This window comes from Pelodiscus sinensis, chromosome 24 (assembly GCF_049634645.1).
Source record: "Pelodiscus sinensis isolate JC-2024 chromosome 24, ASM4963464v1, whole genome shotgun sequence".
NCBI classification, from domain to species: Eukaryota; Metazoa; Chordata; order Testudines; family Trionychidae; genus Pelodiscus; species Pelodiscus sinensis.
In genome coordinates, this window is record NC_134734.1 from 19,139,107 (window position 1) to 19,153,952 (window position 14,846).

At 58.4% G+C, this 14,846-nt stretch overlaps 1 protein-coding gene across 3 annotated transcripts in view; it reads left to right on the forward strand.

The window, feature by feature from the left end:
* The window catches only part of RORC (RAR related orphan receptor C), a 79,952-nt gene that overhangs the window by 53,952 nt on the left and 11,154 nt on the right, over positions 1-14,846 (forward strand). For 2 of the 3 annotated variants that reach the window (XM_075907070.1, XM_075907069.1), the window contains 4 exons: positions 7,455-7,540; positions 7,921-8,062; positions 10,683-11,210; positions 12,480-12,601. In XM_075907070.1, the coding sequence (XP_075763185.1) occupies positions 7,455-7,540; positions 7,921-8,062; positions 10,683-11,210; positions 12,480-12,601 (878 nt within the window). Of the gene's footprint in view, positions 1-1,582; positions 1,623-7,454; positions 7,541-7,920; positions 8,063-10,682; positions 11,211-12,479; positions 12,602-14,846 lie in introns of those variants that run through there. The other variant, XM_075907071.1, reaches the window with a different exon arrangement.

Genomic DNA, 14,846 nt, shown 5'->3' on the forward strand with positions numbered 1-14,846 from the left:
ACTTCGCTAGGCGCCCGCTCTGCAGGGCATAGGCTCCGTAGCCGCGCTGAGCCAGCCGAAGCTTTCTCTTCTCCCGAGCCAGGCCTGGGCGGTTCTCAGCAGGGCACAAGCCCCTTGGACAGACAGAAGGAGCCAGGGACAGCAGCAGCGTGCAGGCTAGCTCAGCCTGGCTCCCGGGGAGGCCGTGCCGCGGTCGCGCTGCCCGGGCCAGGGGTTCGGCCTGTCGCGGCCGTGAGGGGCCAGCGAAGCTCAGGAGGGACCAAATGGCATCACAGCAGATCAGAGGGACGTGGGCCGGGTTCTCCACGGTCTGTGGGCTCCTCAGAGCCACCGGCGGGGCCCTGTGGCCCTGTGAGGGGGTGGGCCTGGGAGCCTCGGCCTGCCAGCCAGGCTAAAACTGGGGCTTGTCGACATGGAAGAGGCAGGTCCGGGCATGTGACAGGACCCCGTTGGGATTTGGCGTAGCAGCTCAGGCTGAGTAGCCGGAGCGGCAAGGGCTCCTGCCTTTGGTTTTGGAAGTCCCTGGAACTGGCCTCCTATCACCCGCGCACCTCCTGGGTTAATCAAGGCTGTGATTTCGCCTCATTGGCCGCATGAACCTGCTCTTAATCCGTGCAACTAAGGCCGGTCTCACCTGGGCCAAGAGCAGCCCACGGGCCTCCCAGGGCCTGCTTTCCTGCCCCAGGCTGCCTCGGCTTCCCTGCGTTTCATGACTTAGCATGTTTTCCCTGCCCCATTCCCACGTGACCCCCATTTCGGAAAGTTCCATGTGCCCGACCCCACCCCAGCCATGTGGAACTTTCCGTGACGCCACGGGAAGCGTGACACGGACCCACCCCACAAGGCCCCTCAGTGATTAAAGTCAGGAACATTGGCTGGGGCTAGTTCCTGACCAGATTACGCTGCACTTTTTTGGTGTCAAAGGATTTTTTTTTTTTGGTTGTTGTTGCTTCCTCCCCTCCGAAGTCTTGGCTTCATCCTCTTACTCAGCCACCCGCGGGCATCACACATCGATCGTGGGGCGGCAGGGGAATTCGCCTGAGACCTCGTTGACCTTTCTCAGGTCGAATTTACTGGCATCAGCCATCACCTGAAAGTGAGAGTTACTGGCAGCTTGCTCTCTGGCTTTTGAGATTTTGACTAATTCAGGCTCTGGGTTCCTGTGTCTGAGTCAGACCCCAAGCCCATTCCCACAGATTTGATTTGATATAGATAGATTGAAAAGACAAAAAAAAATCATCATTGTGTTGTGAGCTTAGGAGCGCATCAATTGAAGCCTGTGGTTTTTTCTTCTCGTTGGGTCTGAGTGGTGAGTGGTTGCAGAGAGGAAATGGAATGCGTAGGATAGAGGACGATTCTTATCAGACAAACTTACCAGCCCCCGTGTTGTTTAAGGAAATACAGGAATGTACCAGCACGCAAAAGCCAGCACTGGCTGCATTCGGTGAACCGGAGAGAATTCCCTTCCTGGCCCCAGCATTGGCTGATGCCGGCTCTCCTGTGTCAGGACATCCCTTCTAGTGCTTACTGTTGTAACTCGGGCTGTTTTCATTATCCACCGCAGGGTCCAGCTGCTACTGCATTTGCTGTGGAGCTGTTGGCTTCCGGGAGATCTTGTCTCTGTGAGTTCCGCAGGCTAATGGTGCATTACAGGTTGGGGAGGGTTGCGAGTGGGCAGATACGGGTACACCAAACGTGCATGTGCAGTGTGTAATGGAAGCACAAAGCAGCAGTCTGGGGACAAACGAACCCTGGTGTAACTGCCCAGAAGTGCCTGGATTAGGGCTAGTTCTCATCTCTTTTTTAATAACTTGCAGAGAACATAATAAGAACATAAGAACGGCCGTACTGGGTCAGACCAAAGGTCCATCTAGCTCAGTGTCCTCTCTGCCGACAGTGGCCAGCACCAGGTGCCCCAGAGAGGGTGGACCGAAGACAATGATCAAGCGATTTGTCTCCTGCCATCCCTCTCCAGCCTCTGACAAACAGAGGCCAGGGACACCATTTTATCCCCTGGCTAATAGCCTTGTATGGACCTAACCTCCATGAAATTATCTAGCTTCTCTTTAAACTCTATTATAGTCCTAGCCTTCACAGCCTCCTCTGGCAAGGAGTTCCACAGGTTGACTACACGCTGTATAGAGCCCTGGTGTTTTCACTGGGATGCTGTAGATCATCTGAGTGTAGTTGGTCCTGCTAAATGACGCCCCCAGCTTGCCCTCCTCTTCCACAGGCAGCAATCGGGCGAGGGGTCATGCACATGGTACCCCCTGCCCGCCTGCCTCCCCCTAGAGAGGGAGGGAGGGAAAGTTGTTCTCCATCCTGACTCTGACCCATGGGAGTTAGGCACCTGAATCCCTTTGAGGGTCAGAGCCAGTGGCAAACGTTCACAAACGTTCTCCTTTCTTGTGTCAGTCTCCTCGGAACAGCTGCTGCTATCTGGGTCGTGCCTTGCCAATGTCATTAATAAATCCTTCCCAAGAGGGCTAACCAGTTAATATTGCTCTCGCTCTAACGAGCCACTGCCTAGCAGGGGGTGTGAGCTCTAGAACGGCTGCAGGGCAAAAGGAATAGGAATAGTTCCTACTCATTATTTAACTGTGGCAGCATCGGGAGACAGACTGAGATCAGGGTGTCTACGCAGAAAAGGCCGATGAAGCAGGGGGGGTGGGAAACTGAGGCACGGTGCCGGGAAACGAGTTGTTCCCGGGGGCAGCCCAAATCCATGGCAGAGCTGGGAACAGAGCCCAGCTCCCCATGGTGATTTCACCTCTCTGTTTCCTAAGATGGCCGTGAGCCACTGTATCAAATTGGGCATCCCCACCCATGGAGAGCCATGAAATCCTGCCCAAAGGATTCTGGGTACCTTGGAGTCACAAGTAGCTGGTCGCAGCAGGCTGGGAGTTCCGGCTTTTTATCTGTGTAGCAGCTTGTGCCAGACCCAGGGGAAGGGCATGGGACAAGCAAGGGTCAGCCCTTCTCAATGCAGCCCCCCCAGGACATCTGTGCCCTGTCCGGCCTGCTCTCTCAGGACCCGCCTTGCCCTGACCCCCAGCTGAGTCCCACCACTGAAGGCCAAGGGGTGTGGACTAGACAGGCTCCATCTAAGCCAGGATCTGGTCCTGTTCGCAGCCCCCTGGTTCCCACTCATCCTGTATCTTGCTTTGGCCAGAGGCTAGAAGAGAAGCAACTCGGTGGCTCTCTACCTCCCTTCCTGACCCCGGCCCAGGCAAGGGCCCTGAAGCCTGCGATTTGCTACCCTCTTTCCCTTATTCTCATGGGGCCTGTAAAGCCCTGTATCAGCATCTCTGGGCTGATGGAACATCACAGACCTTACTCCGCCCCATGGCCCCGTTAGCTCGCTCCTGCTGGCAGGGGGCAGGGGGAGAAGCGGGGATCAGGGGTTGTTTACTGGTACCTGCCTGAGAGCGGCAGGTAGGGGTTTTCACCTGCTGGTGTGTGGTGAGCCGTGGAGGAGCGGCTGTGAGATTTCTGTGCCCTGGAGAAGTTTCTGCCTTGCCGAGCGGTGGGAGGTGTGTCCCAGTTGTGGGTTAGTGTCAGGCGATCTGCTGCCTGCTGAGGTTTCAAAGGTGATGGGGGGACGAGGGAGCCGAGTTCTCGGTCCTTATTTAGCGCGCCGATCGCCTGGGTTCATTACACGGCCGGGGCGGGGGAGCATCGGTAAGGGAAGCTCTAGAGAGGAAGAGCAAACCAAATGGGCGCCTGGCGTATCGCAGAGCAAACCAGCGCAGGAGCTGGGCCGGTGCCAGGCGGCTGCCCGGGTGGGGGCAGGGAGGAGGTGCTGGAGAAGGCAGCCGTTGGGCTTGGACGGTGCGGGATGTGGTTACGCGTGGCTCTTCGCAAGGGGCTTGCAGCTGAGGGGCGTGGAGCACGTCGGTGCTTGCGGCTCCCTGCAGCCAGAGGCGGGAGGACACAGAACCCACTGGCCTGCCCCGCTGGATCAGCCCCGTCACAGCTCGGCATGGATCCCAGGAGTCCCGGTGTCCCAGCGCCCTGCCCTAACCACTAGACATCACGTCCCCTCCCAGAGTTGCAAGCCTGGCAGTCCTGACTTCCAGCTCCTGCTGCTCTAACCATTAAAACAGCACTTCCCCCAGAGCCGGGAATAAAACTCAAGAGTCCTGGCTCCCAAACCCCCTTCTCTAACCCTCCAGCCCCTGCGCTCCCCTCCCCTCCCCAAGCCAGGGAGAGAATATGGGAGTTCTAGTTCCCAACCCCCTGCTCTAACCACTAGACTCTGCTTCCCTCCCAGAGCTGGGTTTAGAACCCAGGAGTCCTGGCTCTCAAAACCCCCCTGCTCTAACCACTAGGGCCTACTCCCGTCCCACAGCTGGGCAACCCAGATTCCCAGTCTCCTGCCTCACAAACCCTCTCTCTCCCCCTTTCCAGTTTAATTCTCAGCATCATATTTCCCCCTCCACCTGGCAACAGGGAGCTTACTGCGCCAGTCCTGGCAAACCCCTCATTAGCCACGGAGCCCTCAGCTCCCTGCTTCGCCCCTGGGCCTCAGCCCTTGGGGACAGCTGGACGTGCTGCTAAAGTCTCCCCGTCTGACCTCGGGGGTGGGCGCACAAACAGGGCGCTGTTCCCAAGCTGCTTCGTGCTGTTTGTTCACAGTCCAAACCCTCCTTAACAATCGTGCGCTGACACACACACACCCCTGGCTGTGCCGGGCATGGGGCTGTTATTGCAGGAGTTAGCTGAGTGGTAGATTTGCTTGCCCTCCTAGGGCAAGTTTACGTCACACCAGGATCCGTGAACAGCCGTCTGGGGCCTGACACATGCTTGGCCATCGTCCTGTCCCAAATGGTGGCCCCTCCCCTCCTTGCGCCACCAGTAGGTTTCAGAGTCCACAGGAACAAGGCTGTGCACAGCTCTCAGAGCTGTTGGTGCTGCTCTCAGCAGACTCAGACAAGCACAGGTTGTGCTCTGGGCCCGTTGTCAAGCTTTGCTGTGCATCCGTGAGGAATAAATTGTCTTTTTTAAATGACACCCCCTGATTCCAGCAGCTCACCCCCTGATTCCAGCAGCTGGGGCATTAGAACAGATTTATTCTAGCCTTGATCCCCCAGGGTACACCCCTGATATTATGCAAGTTCCTAGGTGTCTCACTGTCTTCTGAGACAATTAGTCTCTGTCCTGGGTATTTCTCAGCAATGATTATGGGGAGGCTCGGCACCAGGACTTCTGGGTTCTGTGACCAGTATTGGGAGGGGAGTGGGGCCTAGTAGTTAGAGCAGGGAACCAGGCTTCCTGGGTTTTATTCCTAGTAAAGGGAAGGGAGTGGTGTTTCGTGGATAGAGCAGTGGGAGTCAGGAGCCGTGACTCCTGGGTTCTGTGCCCAGCTCTGGGAGGGCAGTGGTACCTAGTGGTTAGAGCAGGTGGTTGGGTTGCAGGACTCCGAGGTTCTATTCCCAGCACTGGTAAGGAAGTGATGCCTAGTGGTTAGAGCAGGGAGGGGAAGTCAGGAGCCAGGACTCCTGGGTTCTGTTTCCAGCACTCAGGGGGGAGTAAGGCCTAGTAGTTAAAGTAGAGGGCTTGTGGACCAGGCCTTCTGGGTTCTATCCCGGCTCTGGGAGGGGCATGTTCATGCGGATGTAAACCCACGGTGGCCAGTCCTGCTCCCTAATGAAAACCTGCCAGGGAGCAAAGTGCCCGGGCAGCCGCTGCCTGCGAAGGGGTTAAACAGAGCCTCTTGGGCCTGGCTTTGGCTGTCCCTCGGTGTGGGATTATGAGATGATCTCTGGGTTATGTAACTGGCCATGTGACGATAATCTCCGGGGGGTGCTGATCAGCGTGGAACAGCTTTACTCTGGCTGGGTAAATAAGCCCCAGTAAGTAAAAACCACTGGGCTGCGCCAGAGGGCAGTGGGGGGCGGCCTGGCTCCAGGGGGCAGGCCCGGCACTGGGGAGTACGCCTCCAGGGCAGCTCCCTGTGCTGGAGCAAAGGGGTGGGTGCCAGCCTGCAACTCGCCAGGGCACGTTGCTGCCCTCCCAGAGGGGTGTCCCGCCTGTTGGTGCAGGATGTGGCACCCTGGCCCATCCAGAGCTCCGGCCATGTGGTGTTCTCTCCGGGGACTCCCCGGCGGGTAGGGTCAGGATCCTAGTGTGGTGGCTCCTGGCCCCAGCAAGTGATCCCCTGGCAGCCCAGCCCCGTGCCTGGGACACGCTCCTCAGAGTCGGGGCTACCGGGCTTTCCCTGCCCTGCGGCCGGGCTGTGCCCTTAGCTAGACCAGCCAGCACTTGCCCCTCGCCTTCTTTTGGTCACTAGACCGCAGCCCTGAGGCCTTGGTGCCACAGCCCAGCTCCGGGAAGGCTTGGTTGTGCAGAGGGATGTGCCACAGAGCCATTGCTGCCTAGTGGTTAGAGCGCTGGGCTGGGTTAGGAGGAGAGTGGGAGGTTAGGATGTCCGGATCCCGGCAGGCTTCCGTTGCTGATGCTCAGCGGGATGGGAGCCAGCACTCCTGCCCCTTCCTGGCTCTGTGCTTCAGCGCGTCCTTGCCCCTGCCTTGTGCCTCAATTTCCCCATCTGAGAAATTGACCCCATTCCATCTCCTTCCCTCCCAATTCTGCCTGGTGGGGGGCTGGGCTCTGCTCCTCTCTCCCTGCCGAACTTGCCAGGTGATTAGCAGATGTGCGCTGTCCGAGTGACTGCCGCAGCAGCCAGTGGCTGGCTGGGTTACCGCGGCGTGCTACCTGCAAATTGGTGTCCAGCTGGGTGAGTGCCCTGCACCCTGGCCCGTGCCCGGCCCTCTGGGCATCGGCGGAAATGTGAGACGAAGGCGCCCCTGTGTGGGCAAACTCTGCAACATGCTGCACTTTCCTGGGGAGTTGGCAAGATAAATCCCTCCTCTCTGTGGGCACCAGCCTCCAGCAGAGCTGGTTAATTGGCTCCACCCACCCTGCTGGTGGCTGTTTAAGCCATTTAGGGATCAGCTCTTCTCGCCTATTGAGATTGTATGTGCAGTAGAACCCAGGAGACCTGACTCTCTGCCTTGTGCCCCCCTCCACTCTAACCACTGGACCCTACTTCCCTCCCAGAGCTGGGAGTGGAACCCAGGAGACCTGACTCTCAACCTCTCCCCACCCCACCCCACTCTAACCACTGGACCCTACTTCCCTCCCAGAGCTGGGAGTGGAACCCAGGAGACCTGACTCTCAACCTCTCCCCACCCCACCCCACTCTAACCACTGGACCTTACTTTCCTCCCAGAGCTGGGAGTGGAACCCAGGAGACCTGACTCTCAACCTCTCCCCACCCCACCCCACTCTAACCACTGGACCCTACTTCCCTCCCAGAGCTGGGAATGGAACCCAGGAGTCCTGATTCCTGGCACCCCTCACCACATCTTGCTCGCCGTAAGAGCCAAGCCAGCATACGCAGGGAGCAGCGTGTTCCTTCCCATGCTCACGAGTTCTCTCTCTCTCCCCAGCACAAATAGAAGTGATCCCATGTAAGATCTGTGGGGACAAATCATCAGGGATCCACTATGGAGTCATCACCTGTGAAGGCTGCAAGGTGAGCGGTGCCCCAAATCCGCACACCTGTGACATCTCCCCGCAGCAGCTTGCCTGTTCTCGGTCACCAGGGGGCGCCCCGGGTGTGGGGGTTTCTTCCCAGTTCTCTTGGCGCCCCCTAGAGGGGGCTATGGATCAGCACTGGCAGCAGATGCCCCCCAGGGTCTGCCTGCAGGGCTGTGTGTGGGTTTTGGCCCTGATTCACACCTGCCCAGCAGCCAAGCAGACGTGCCCTCCTGACGTTCAGCCACTGTGTTGACTTTATACCACAGCTGCTCCGCCCCCAGGCATTGGCACCCCCAGCTGGCTTCACACAGAAGCCACCGAGCCACCGTGGTCAGTTTGTCTCTCTGTCTCTCCCCCCCGACCCTGTTGTTTCAGGGTTTTTTCCGCAGAAGCCAGCAGGGCAACGTGACATATTCCTGCACCCGCCAGCAGAACTGCCAGATCGACCGGACCAGCCGCAACCGCTGCCAGCATTGCAGGCTACAGAAATGCCTCAGCTTGGGGATGTCCCGAGATGGTAAGAGATTTGAAACAGCTGCCACGCCTCACCCCAGAAGTGGTTGCATTTCAGTGCTAGGTGAGGGGCCCCTGTTAAAACAGCTGTTGTCTCCTACCCCAGAGACTCATTTCTGGTGCCTGGAATTTAAAATTACTTGGTGCTGGCTTTAAAAATATGCACGTTTCTTTTGCTTCAGCCTTCTACTCCAACTCACTCAATCTCTCCTCTGACAAGTGGCTGGTTTCTGGGCTTTTCAGCAGAAAACGAAAAGCTGTTTTTAAAATGTGGTTTTCAGTTAAAAAAACAAACAAACAACCACCACCACAATTTTTTGTTGCTGGTAAAACATTTTAATTGGAAATGTTCAGGTTTTGGCTTGAAAACATTGAAAAATGGCACCAGGAAAAGAATGTTTTTCTGCAGAAACGTGTCTTTGGCCACGAGCCGTTTACCCTGAAAGCCCCAGGATGATGGAAAAACAGCAGCTGGCTCCTGTCACCAGCCCACTGGTTCCCAAGTTTTCCTGCTTGAGAGAGATTCACCCAGGGAGCTAAGCCCCGCCCTTGGCAGGTGCAGATTTGAACCTGCATCCCAGCAGGAATGTAGACACAGGGACCATCCTTGGCCTTCTCTGCTGCTCTGTGGGTTGAGACCACCCCCTACTCCCCCAAGGGAACTTGCCTAGCAGGGCTCTACGTCTGTGCTATTATCCCTGTTGTGCAGATGGGGGAAACTGAGGCACAGAGCCTCGCGAGCCACAGGTTACCCCAAACCAAGGGGGCCAAGCTATCTCTAAATAATAACACCCCTTCCTCAGAGCTTCCTACGGTGTGTGTTCCAGCCGAGTTAGCTCCGGCACTACCCCTAGCGTGGCCCCTAAGCCAGGACTTGGAGTGCGGCCGGAGTTTGCAGACGACAGCCAGGGGCAGCCCGACGCAGTGCAGGAGCAAGTGGAATTCTCGCTCAGCTGGGGCATGAGCAGGGAGGGGCGGGTACCACGCTGCTTTCCAGCCCGGCATTCCCTTCCGCCCTCTGGACGTAAAAAGGTTCGGTTCTGGAGGCAACACCAGGCCCCTCAGCAAAGCAGGAGTCCTCTGGCTGGGGGTTATTAGAGGAGCTAGAAAAGCTACAAGCAAAGGCCAAAGGACATGAGAGAAAGGGGCAATTAACCAGGGCAGTGCTGGTTAGGTAGCACCACCAGCTCACAGCCCTGAGCCAGGCGGGGCGAATGAGGGGGGGTTAAACCAACCAGGAGGAGAGTGAAAGTGACACACACACACAAGCCCACACACGCACACACCCCCCAAGCCCATCCAAAGAGGATGGAAAAAGTAGCTCAGGTCTTCACACTGGTGCCTCTCGGTGGTGAGTATGTAGGTCGCTGGAGAGAGCCAGCGAGCCGGACCACGTGGCACATGCGATCAGCCTCCCGCTGCAACCGCGGTTCCTCTCTGCAGCTGGGTAGATCAGGCTCCTGCTCAGGCACACGACCACATACAGACCCACACGACCGCATGCTGAGCACGCGCCGCTGTCCCTGCTCCCAGGCGAGTGCACCGAGATCCTGAGATAGCCACCCCCACCCCAGGGCCGCAGTCGGAGCCTGTGCGCTTGCCTAGCATGAGGGGCTGGAGGTCAGGCCTCCTGCCTTCCCCAGACTGCTGGAGGGGAGGGAGCACCTAGCAAAATGGGGAGCAGGGGAAGGAGGGGAGACTGCATAGCGCTGCTCTGGGGCCTTTCATCTCCAAGGATCCCCAAGCATTTTACAACTCCCATGACTTCTCAAATGCAGCCACCTCTGGGGTGGGCCACAGGAGCTGTTCAAACAGCCGACTAGGGAAAGGCACAAAAGGGACTGGAACTGCAGGGCAGAGTGTAAATGACCCAAATTGGGGTCAGGCCAGCAGCCCTGCTCCAGAGAAAACGCTCAGGGCTCGCTAGTGTCCCATCCACTTGGTGTGCTTCACTGCAAGAGGGGAGAGATGAACATAAGAACGGCCACACTGGGTCAGACCAAAGGTCCATCTAACCCAGTGTCTGGTCTGCCAACAGCAGCCAATGCCAGGTGCCCCAAAGGGAGGGATCACAACAGGTAATCCGCACGTGATCCCTCCCCTGTCACCCACCTCCAGAGAAACAGAGACTAGGGACACCATTGCTACCCACCGTGGTGAGTAGCCATTGATGGACCTAACCTCATGAATCTATCTGGGGGTTCATTATTGATTTGTTGGGGGGAAAAGCCCCCCTTCTAGGTAGTCACCCCTGCTGCACCACCCCGCATGTCCCCCCTTCCTGCCCGGGCCCCCCACGTAACCGTCTTTCAATTAAGGCAAACCTAATAGGTCTTGATGGGCGCAAAGAGGCAGCCGCCACCGCTGCCAATGCCCCCATGGCACCCCAGACCGTCACTCGGCAGCTGCTGCTGCCCTTTCCATCTCAGGCTGGCTCCTTCTGGGACTCACGGCCTGGTTACATCTCCTGGATCCCCCCCAGGAGATGGAGGCCAATGTTCAGGATCTCTGGAAGCCGGGGGGCTGAGCAGCTCCGGCCGCAGACACAGGGTTGGTCTCAGCCCCCTGCCTTCCCCCTGCCTCGACCTGTCCTGACGCTACCACCCTGCCCTTTCGTTCTCCAGCCGTCAAGTTCGGCCGCATGTCCAAGAAGCAGCGCGACAGCCTCCACGCCGAGGTGCAGAAGCAGCTGCAGCAGCAGCAGCAGCAGCAGGGTGGCGAGGGGGTGGCCCCGGCCTACTCCCTGGGTCTGGCTAACGGGCAGCTCAAGCTGGCCCCCTCCCCGGACCTGCTGGAGTCCTCGGCCTGCTCCACGGCCCTCCTGAGCGGACAGGCGCGGCTGAGCCAGTCTCCAGACGAGACGGCGGCTCTGGCCTATCCCACCGGACTGGCCAAGGGCCACAGCCGGCTGAGCGACAACCTGCGCGGCCCCTTCACCCGGGAGTACAGCCCCGAGCGGATCAAGATGGAGAGCCGGGCCAGCGTCTTCTACACGCTGGAGATGCAGGCGTCGCCGGACCTCGCCCGGCTGGACATTGGTGGGGGCAAGCGGGGCCAGGCCGGGGGCGACGTCGGGGAGGCTGTCGACTTCTACACCAGTCCCAACTTCACCAGCATCCTGGAGTCACCCAACTCCTCGGTGACGGAGATCGGTGAGTCGCCCAGGGCAGGAGTCTCCAGCCTTTTTAAGCACAAGTTCACTTTTTCAATTGAAGTGCAATGTAAGATCTGCCTCCAACCCAAATCTCCTGGCCCAGCCTCCTTCGTGTCCCTTCTCCGAGGCCCCGCCCCTGCTCACTCCGTCCTCCCTCCCTTTCACCGGGCAGGGGCAGATGGTTGGGGTGCAGGCTCTGGTCTTGGGCTAAGGGACTTGGAGGGTGGGAGGGGCTCTGAGCTGAGCCTGAGGCAGGGAGTTGGGGTCCAGGAGCGGGTGCAGGCTTTGGGAGGGAGTTTAGGGTCAGGGGGCTCAGGGTTGGGGCAAGAGGTGCAGGAGGGAGTTCATGACTGGGGTAGGGTTTTGGGATGTGAGCTCCAGCTGGACACTGCTCACCTCAGGTGGCTCCTGGGTGGCGGGGCAGTGGGGCTAAGGCAGGCTCACCCCTGCACCACTCCCAAAAGCAGCCAGCAAACTCCATCCCAAGCCCTGTTGTGCCCCCTGCCTCCATTCTGTGGAGAGAGAATACAGGGTGGGAGGGGGCACCTGACATCAGCGCCCCCTCCTCTCCCTTCCCTGCTCTGTACCGCAAGCAGGAGGCTCGGGGGGGGGGGGGACACAGCTCCAAGGCAAAGGGCAGGAGATGAGCAGCAATGCAGGGAGGGGCAGATGAAGTGCTGTGCTTGAGAGTCTCTTGGCCAAACCAGTCAGGATCCCCTGTCAGAGGCGCCAAGATCTACCGGTAGATCCCGATCGACTGCTTGGTGACCACTGGCCTAAGGATTCCCCACTCGGAGCATGTTACCGAGGGGGGCTCATCACCCACTGAGGGGTTACGGGGCTTCTCCATCTGCCAGCCACAAGCTCAGTCTCGTAGCTCGAGCGGCTCTTGTGTCGTTGGCTCTGGGTCCGGTCCACGGTGGCGACTCAGTTGACAGCTCTTAGACTCAGCTCCGTGCTAACATCCTGGCGCTGGGGCTGGTCCATCTCCGAGGATAACAGCCTACTGCCGCTGCCGGCAAATGGAGTTTTCCCCCCCGCTGCCATGGTTTTAACGCGGCAGGTTCCAACCCTGCTCAGTGCCGTGCCGTGGGGGGTGGAGTCAGGTTGTTACACACACGGGCCTGCGTGCCAAGGCTGGGAGCGCGGCGCATTAGAGTCAGGAAACCACAAAAGAAACTGAAGGGAGAATGAGGGCAGCAGGCCAAGAACAGGCCCGGCCGTTCCCCGCGTCCCCCCTCTGAGCCTCACTGCCTGCTGTCCGCAGAGCACCTGACCCAGAACGTCCTCAAGTCCTACCGGGAGACCTGCCAGCTGCGCCTGGAAGACTTGCAGCTTCTGAGGCTAGAGACGTTCTCGTGGGAGGAGGTCCGGAGCTACCAGAAGAAGGTGAGAAGGGGGGCAAGGGGCGTGGCTTGGACCAGGGCTGGGGGGTGATGGAGACTCTTGCCACGGCCGGTGCTGTGACTTCAATGCTCGCCTGACACCCCGCACGGGATAAGCCCGTAGCCGGTTCACCTGGGAAGCCAGCTCACGAGGCGTGAGGCTAGCATAAACATCCCCCTCCCCGCTAGCTAGGGGATCCGCAGGGAACGGAGGCAAAGCAGCAGATCCCTCCCCGGTGCACTTCAGTTTGAGACTGTGACTGGGCAGGCGGCAGCGCTCCCTAGCGGTTAGGCCAAGAGATGCCACTGAAGTTCTGATCCCTGCTGATTTACTCTCTGGCATTCAGGCAAGTCCCTCCTGGCCCAGCTGGTTTCCAAAGGGAATCAGTTTTACCAGGAGCAGAATCAGACTGTCCACCTGGAAGTAGCCCGGCGGAGTTACATCCAAGAAGGGGAGGCTGCTTCTCCCACAGATATCCTGGACCAGCCTCAATTCTATAGAGCTGGCTTAAATACTCTGTCCAGAGGATAATCACCTCAGTTGAGGTCTGTCAAGACCAGCGTTCCCTGCAGGGGCGAAAGTAACGTAAATGGCTTACAGGTGTTGTCGGGGACGGGGGTTGCAATAGGAACCTGTAAGAAATTTAAATGCAGGATGGATGGGGGGGGGGGGGAGCTCACAGCTGCACGGGAGTAGGGGAACTGAGGGCAGAGGACTTGAGGGTGTGGGGAGAGCAGGAGCCAAGGTAGGGGATTGGGATGGGGTGGGCAATAATTTTTTACCAGGGACCACTTCAGAAATTTTTGGAGTGGCCCTGGGCCGCTCCGGAAGGGGCGTGGCCTCAGGCGGGAGGGGCGGGGCCAGGATATTTCCCTGCGTCGCCACCAACAGACCATGACTGGTCTGGCGGTGGGGGAGTGGGTGAAGTCTTTGCCTCCCCTCCAAGAGGTTCCTCCAGGCGCCCATGCCCCTGGTGGTGGGAGTAGACTTTGCACGCTCCCCCTTCTGCCCCCACGCCAATCAGGGCTTGGGGGCAGGGGAGCGCTCCAAGTCTCCTCCTGCCCTGCCAGGAGCACGTGGCACTTCTAAGCGCCACATGCTCCTTGCAGGGCAGGGGCAGGGTGGAGGAAATGTTGTGCACTTCCCCCCACCCCCAGGCCTGATTGGCCTGGGGGCAGAGGAGCAGCAGGGCCTCCACGGGCCGGATCAACCCTTTTGGTGGGCCAGATCTAGCCCTTGGGTTAGGGACTCAGGGCAGGAGGTTGTGGGGCTTGGGGTTAGGGGTGCATCGCCCAGCTCCCGGGGATGGCGGAGATCACACTGCCGGAGCACTGGGGCTGGAGCCTGTGTGCTGACAGCATCTAGATCCACTCCCCCAGCTGACCACCCTCTCACTGGTGCCCCACATCAGCTTATTTTCACCTTTGATTCCTTGTACACTGGGCTCTTGTGCAGCTGCTCAGGAGAGATTCCGGTGCCGCACAGCTGGGTTTGTGTTTCTCCTGGTGGTGCACCTCCACACATGCCTCAGTGCATGGAACAACATTATTCTGCACATGAATGGAAAATTTTTTCACGTGGATGGAAAAGTTTAGAGACGGTTGATCAGGACCTTATTAAATGTTGGAGGACTTCTGCCTAGAGACTGTCAACTGCCTTCATAAATAACACCAGTTCCTCCTCTTCTGTTTCCTCTTGTACCAGGGGGGAAGAGGTTATAGCAAAGGATTCTTAGCTGGCATGAAGCCCTAGTGAGTTTGCAGTCAGGGTAAACTCAGCATGGGCGACTGACTGACCCAGTGCGCAGCGTGTCTGGCCTTTTGCCACACTTTTGGGTTTAACATCAGCGGCATAGACTTGATGCTGCTCTTCTATTGTTTGTCATGGCCTCGGCTCGTAGGGGGTTTGTGTGAGTCACCGCTCGCTCGGCTGGGTTCAGATGAGGACTTTGCAGAAAAATCAAGAGATGGGATGGAGGGAAGAAAATGAGCTTGTCTGATTCAGCAGCTAATTAACTAAATGGGAACCTCTGTCTGGTTTGCTAAATGATTCATCAGCTTTCCAGGCGAGGCCGAGTCATTTCGGAGCACTTTGTAATGGCCCTGCCGTAGGAACATTGGGATCAATACCGACTCCAGCTTTGGGCCCGGTGCAAGCAGGAAAGGAAAGTGGCGAATGTCTGAGCAATCGCTGGGCTTCCGTACCCTGTGGAGGAGTTGAAAGGGTTAACGGCCCTGGCAGGACTCAG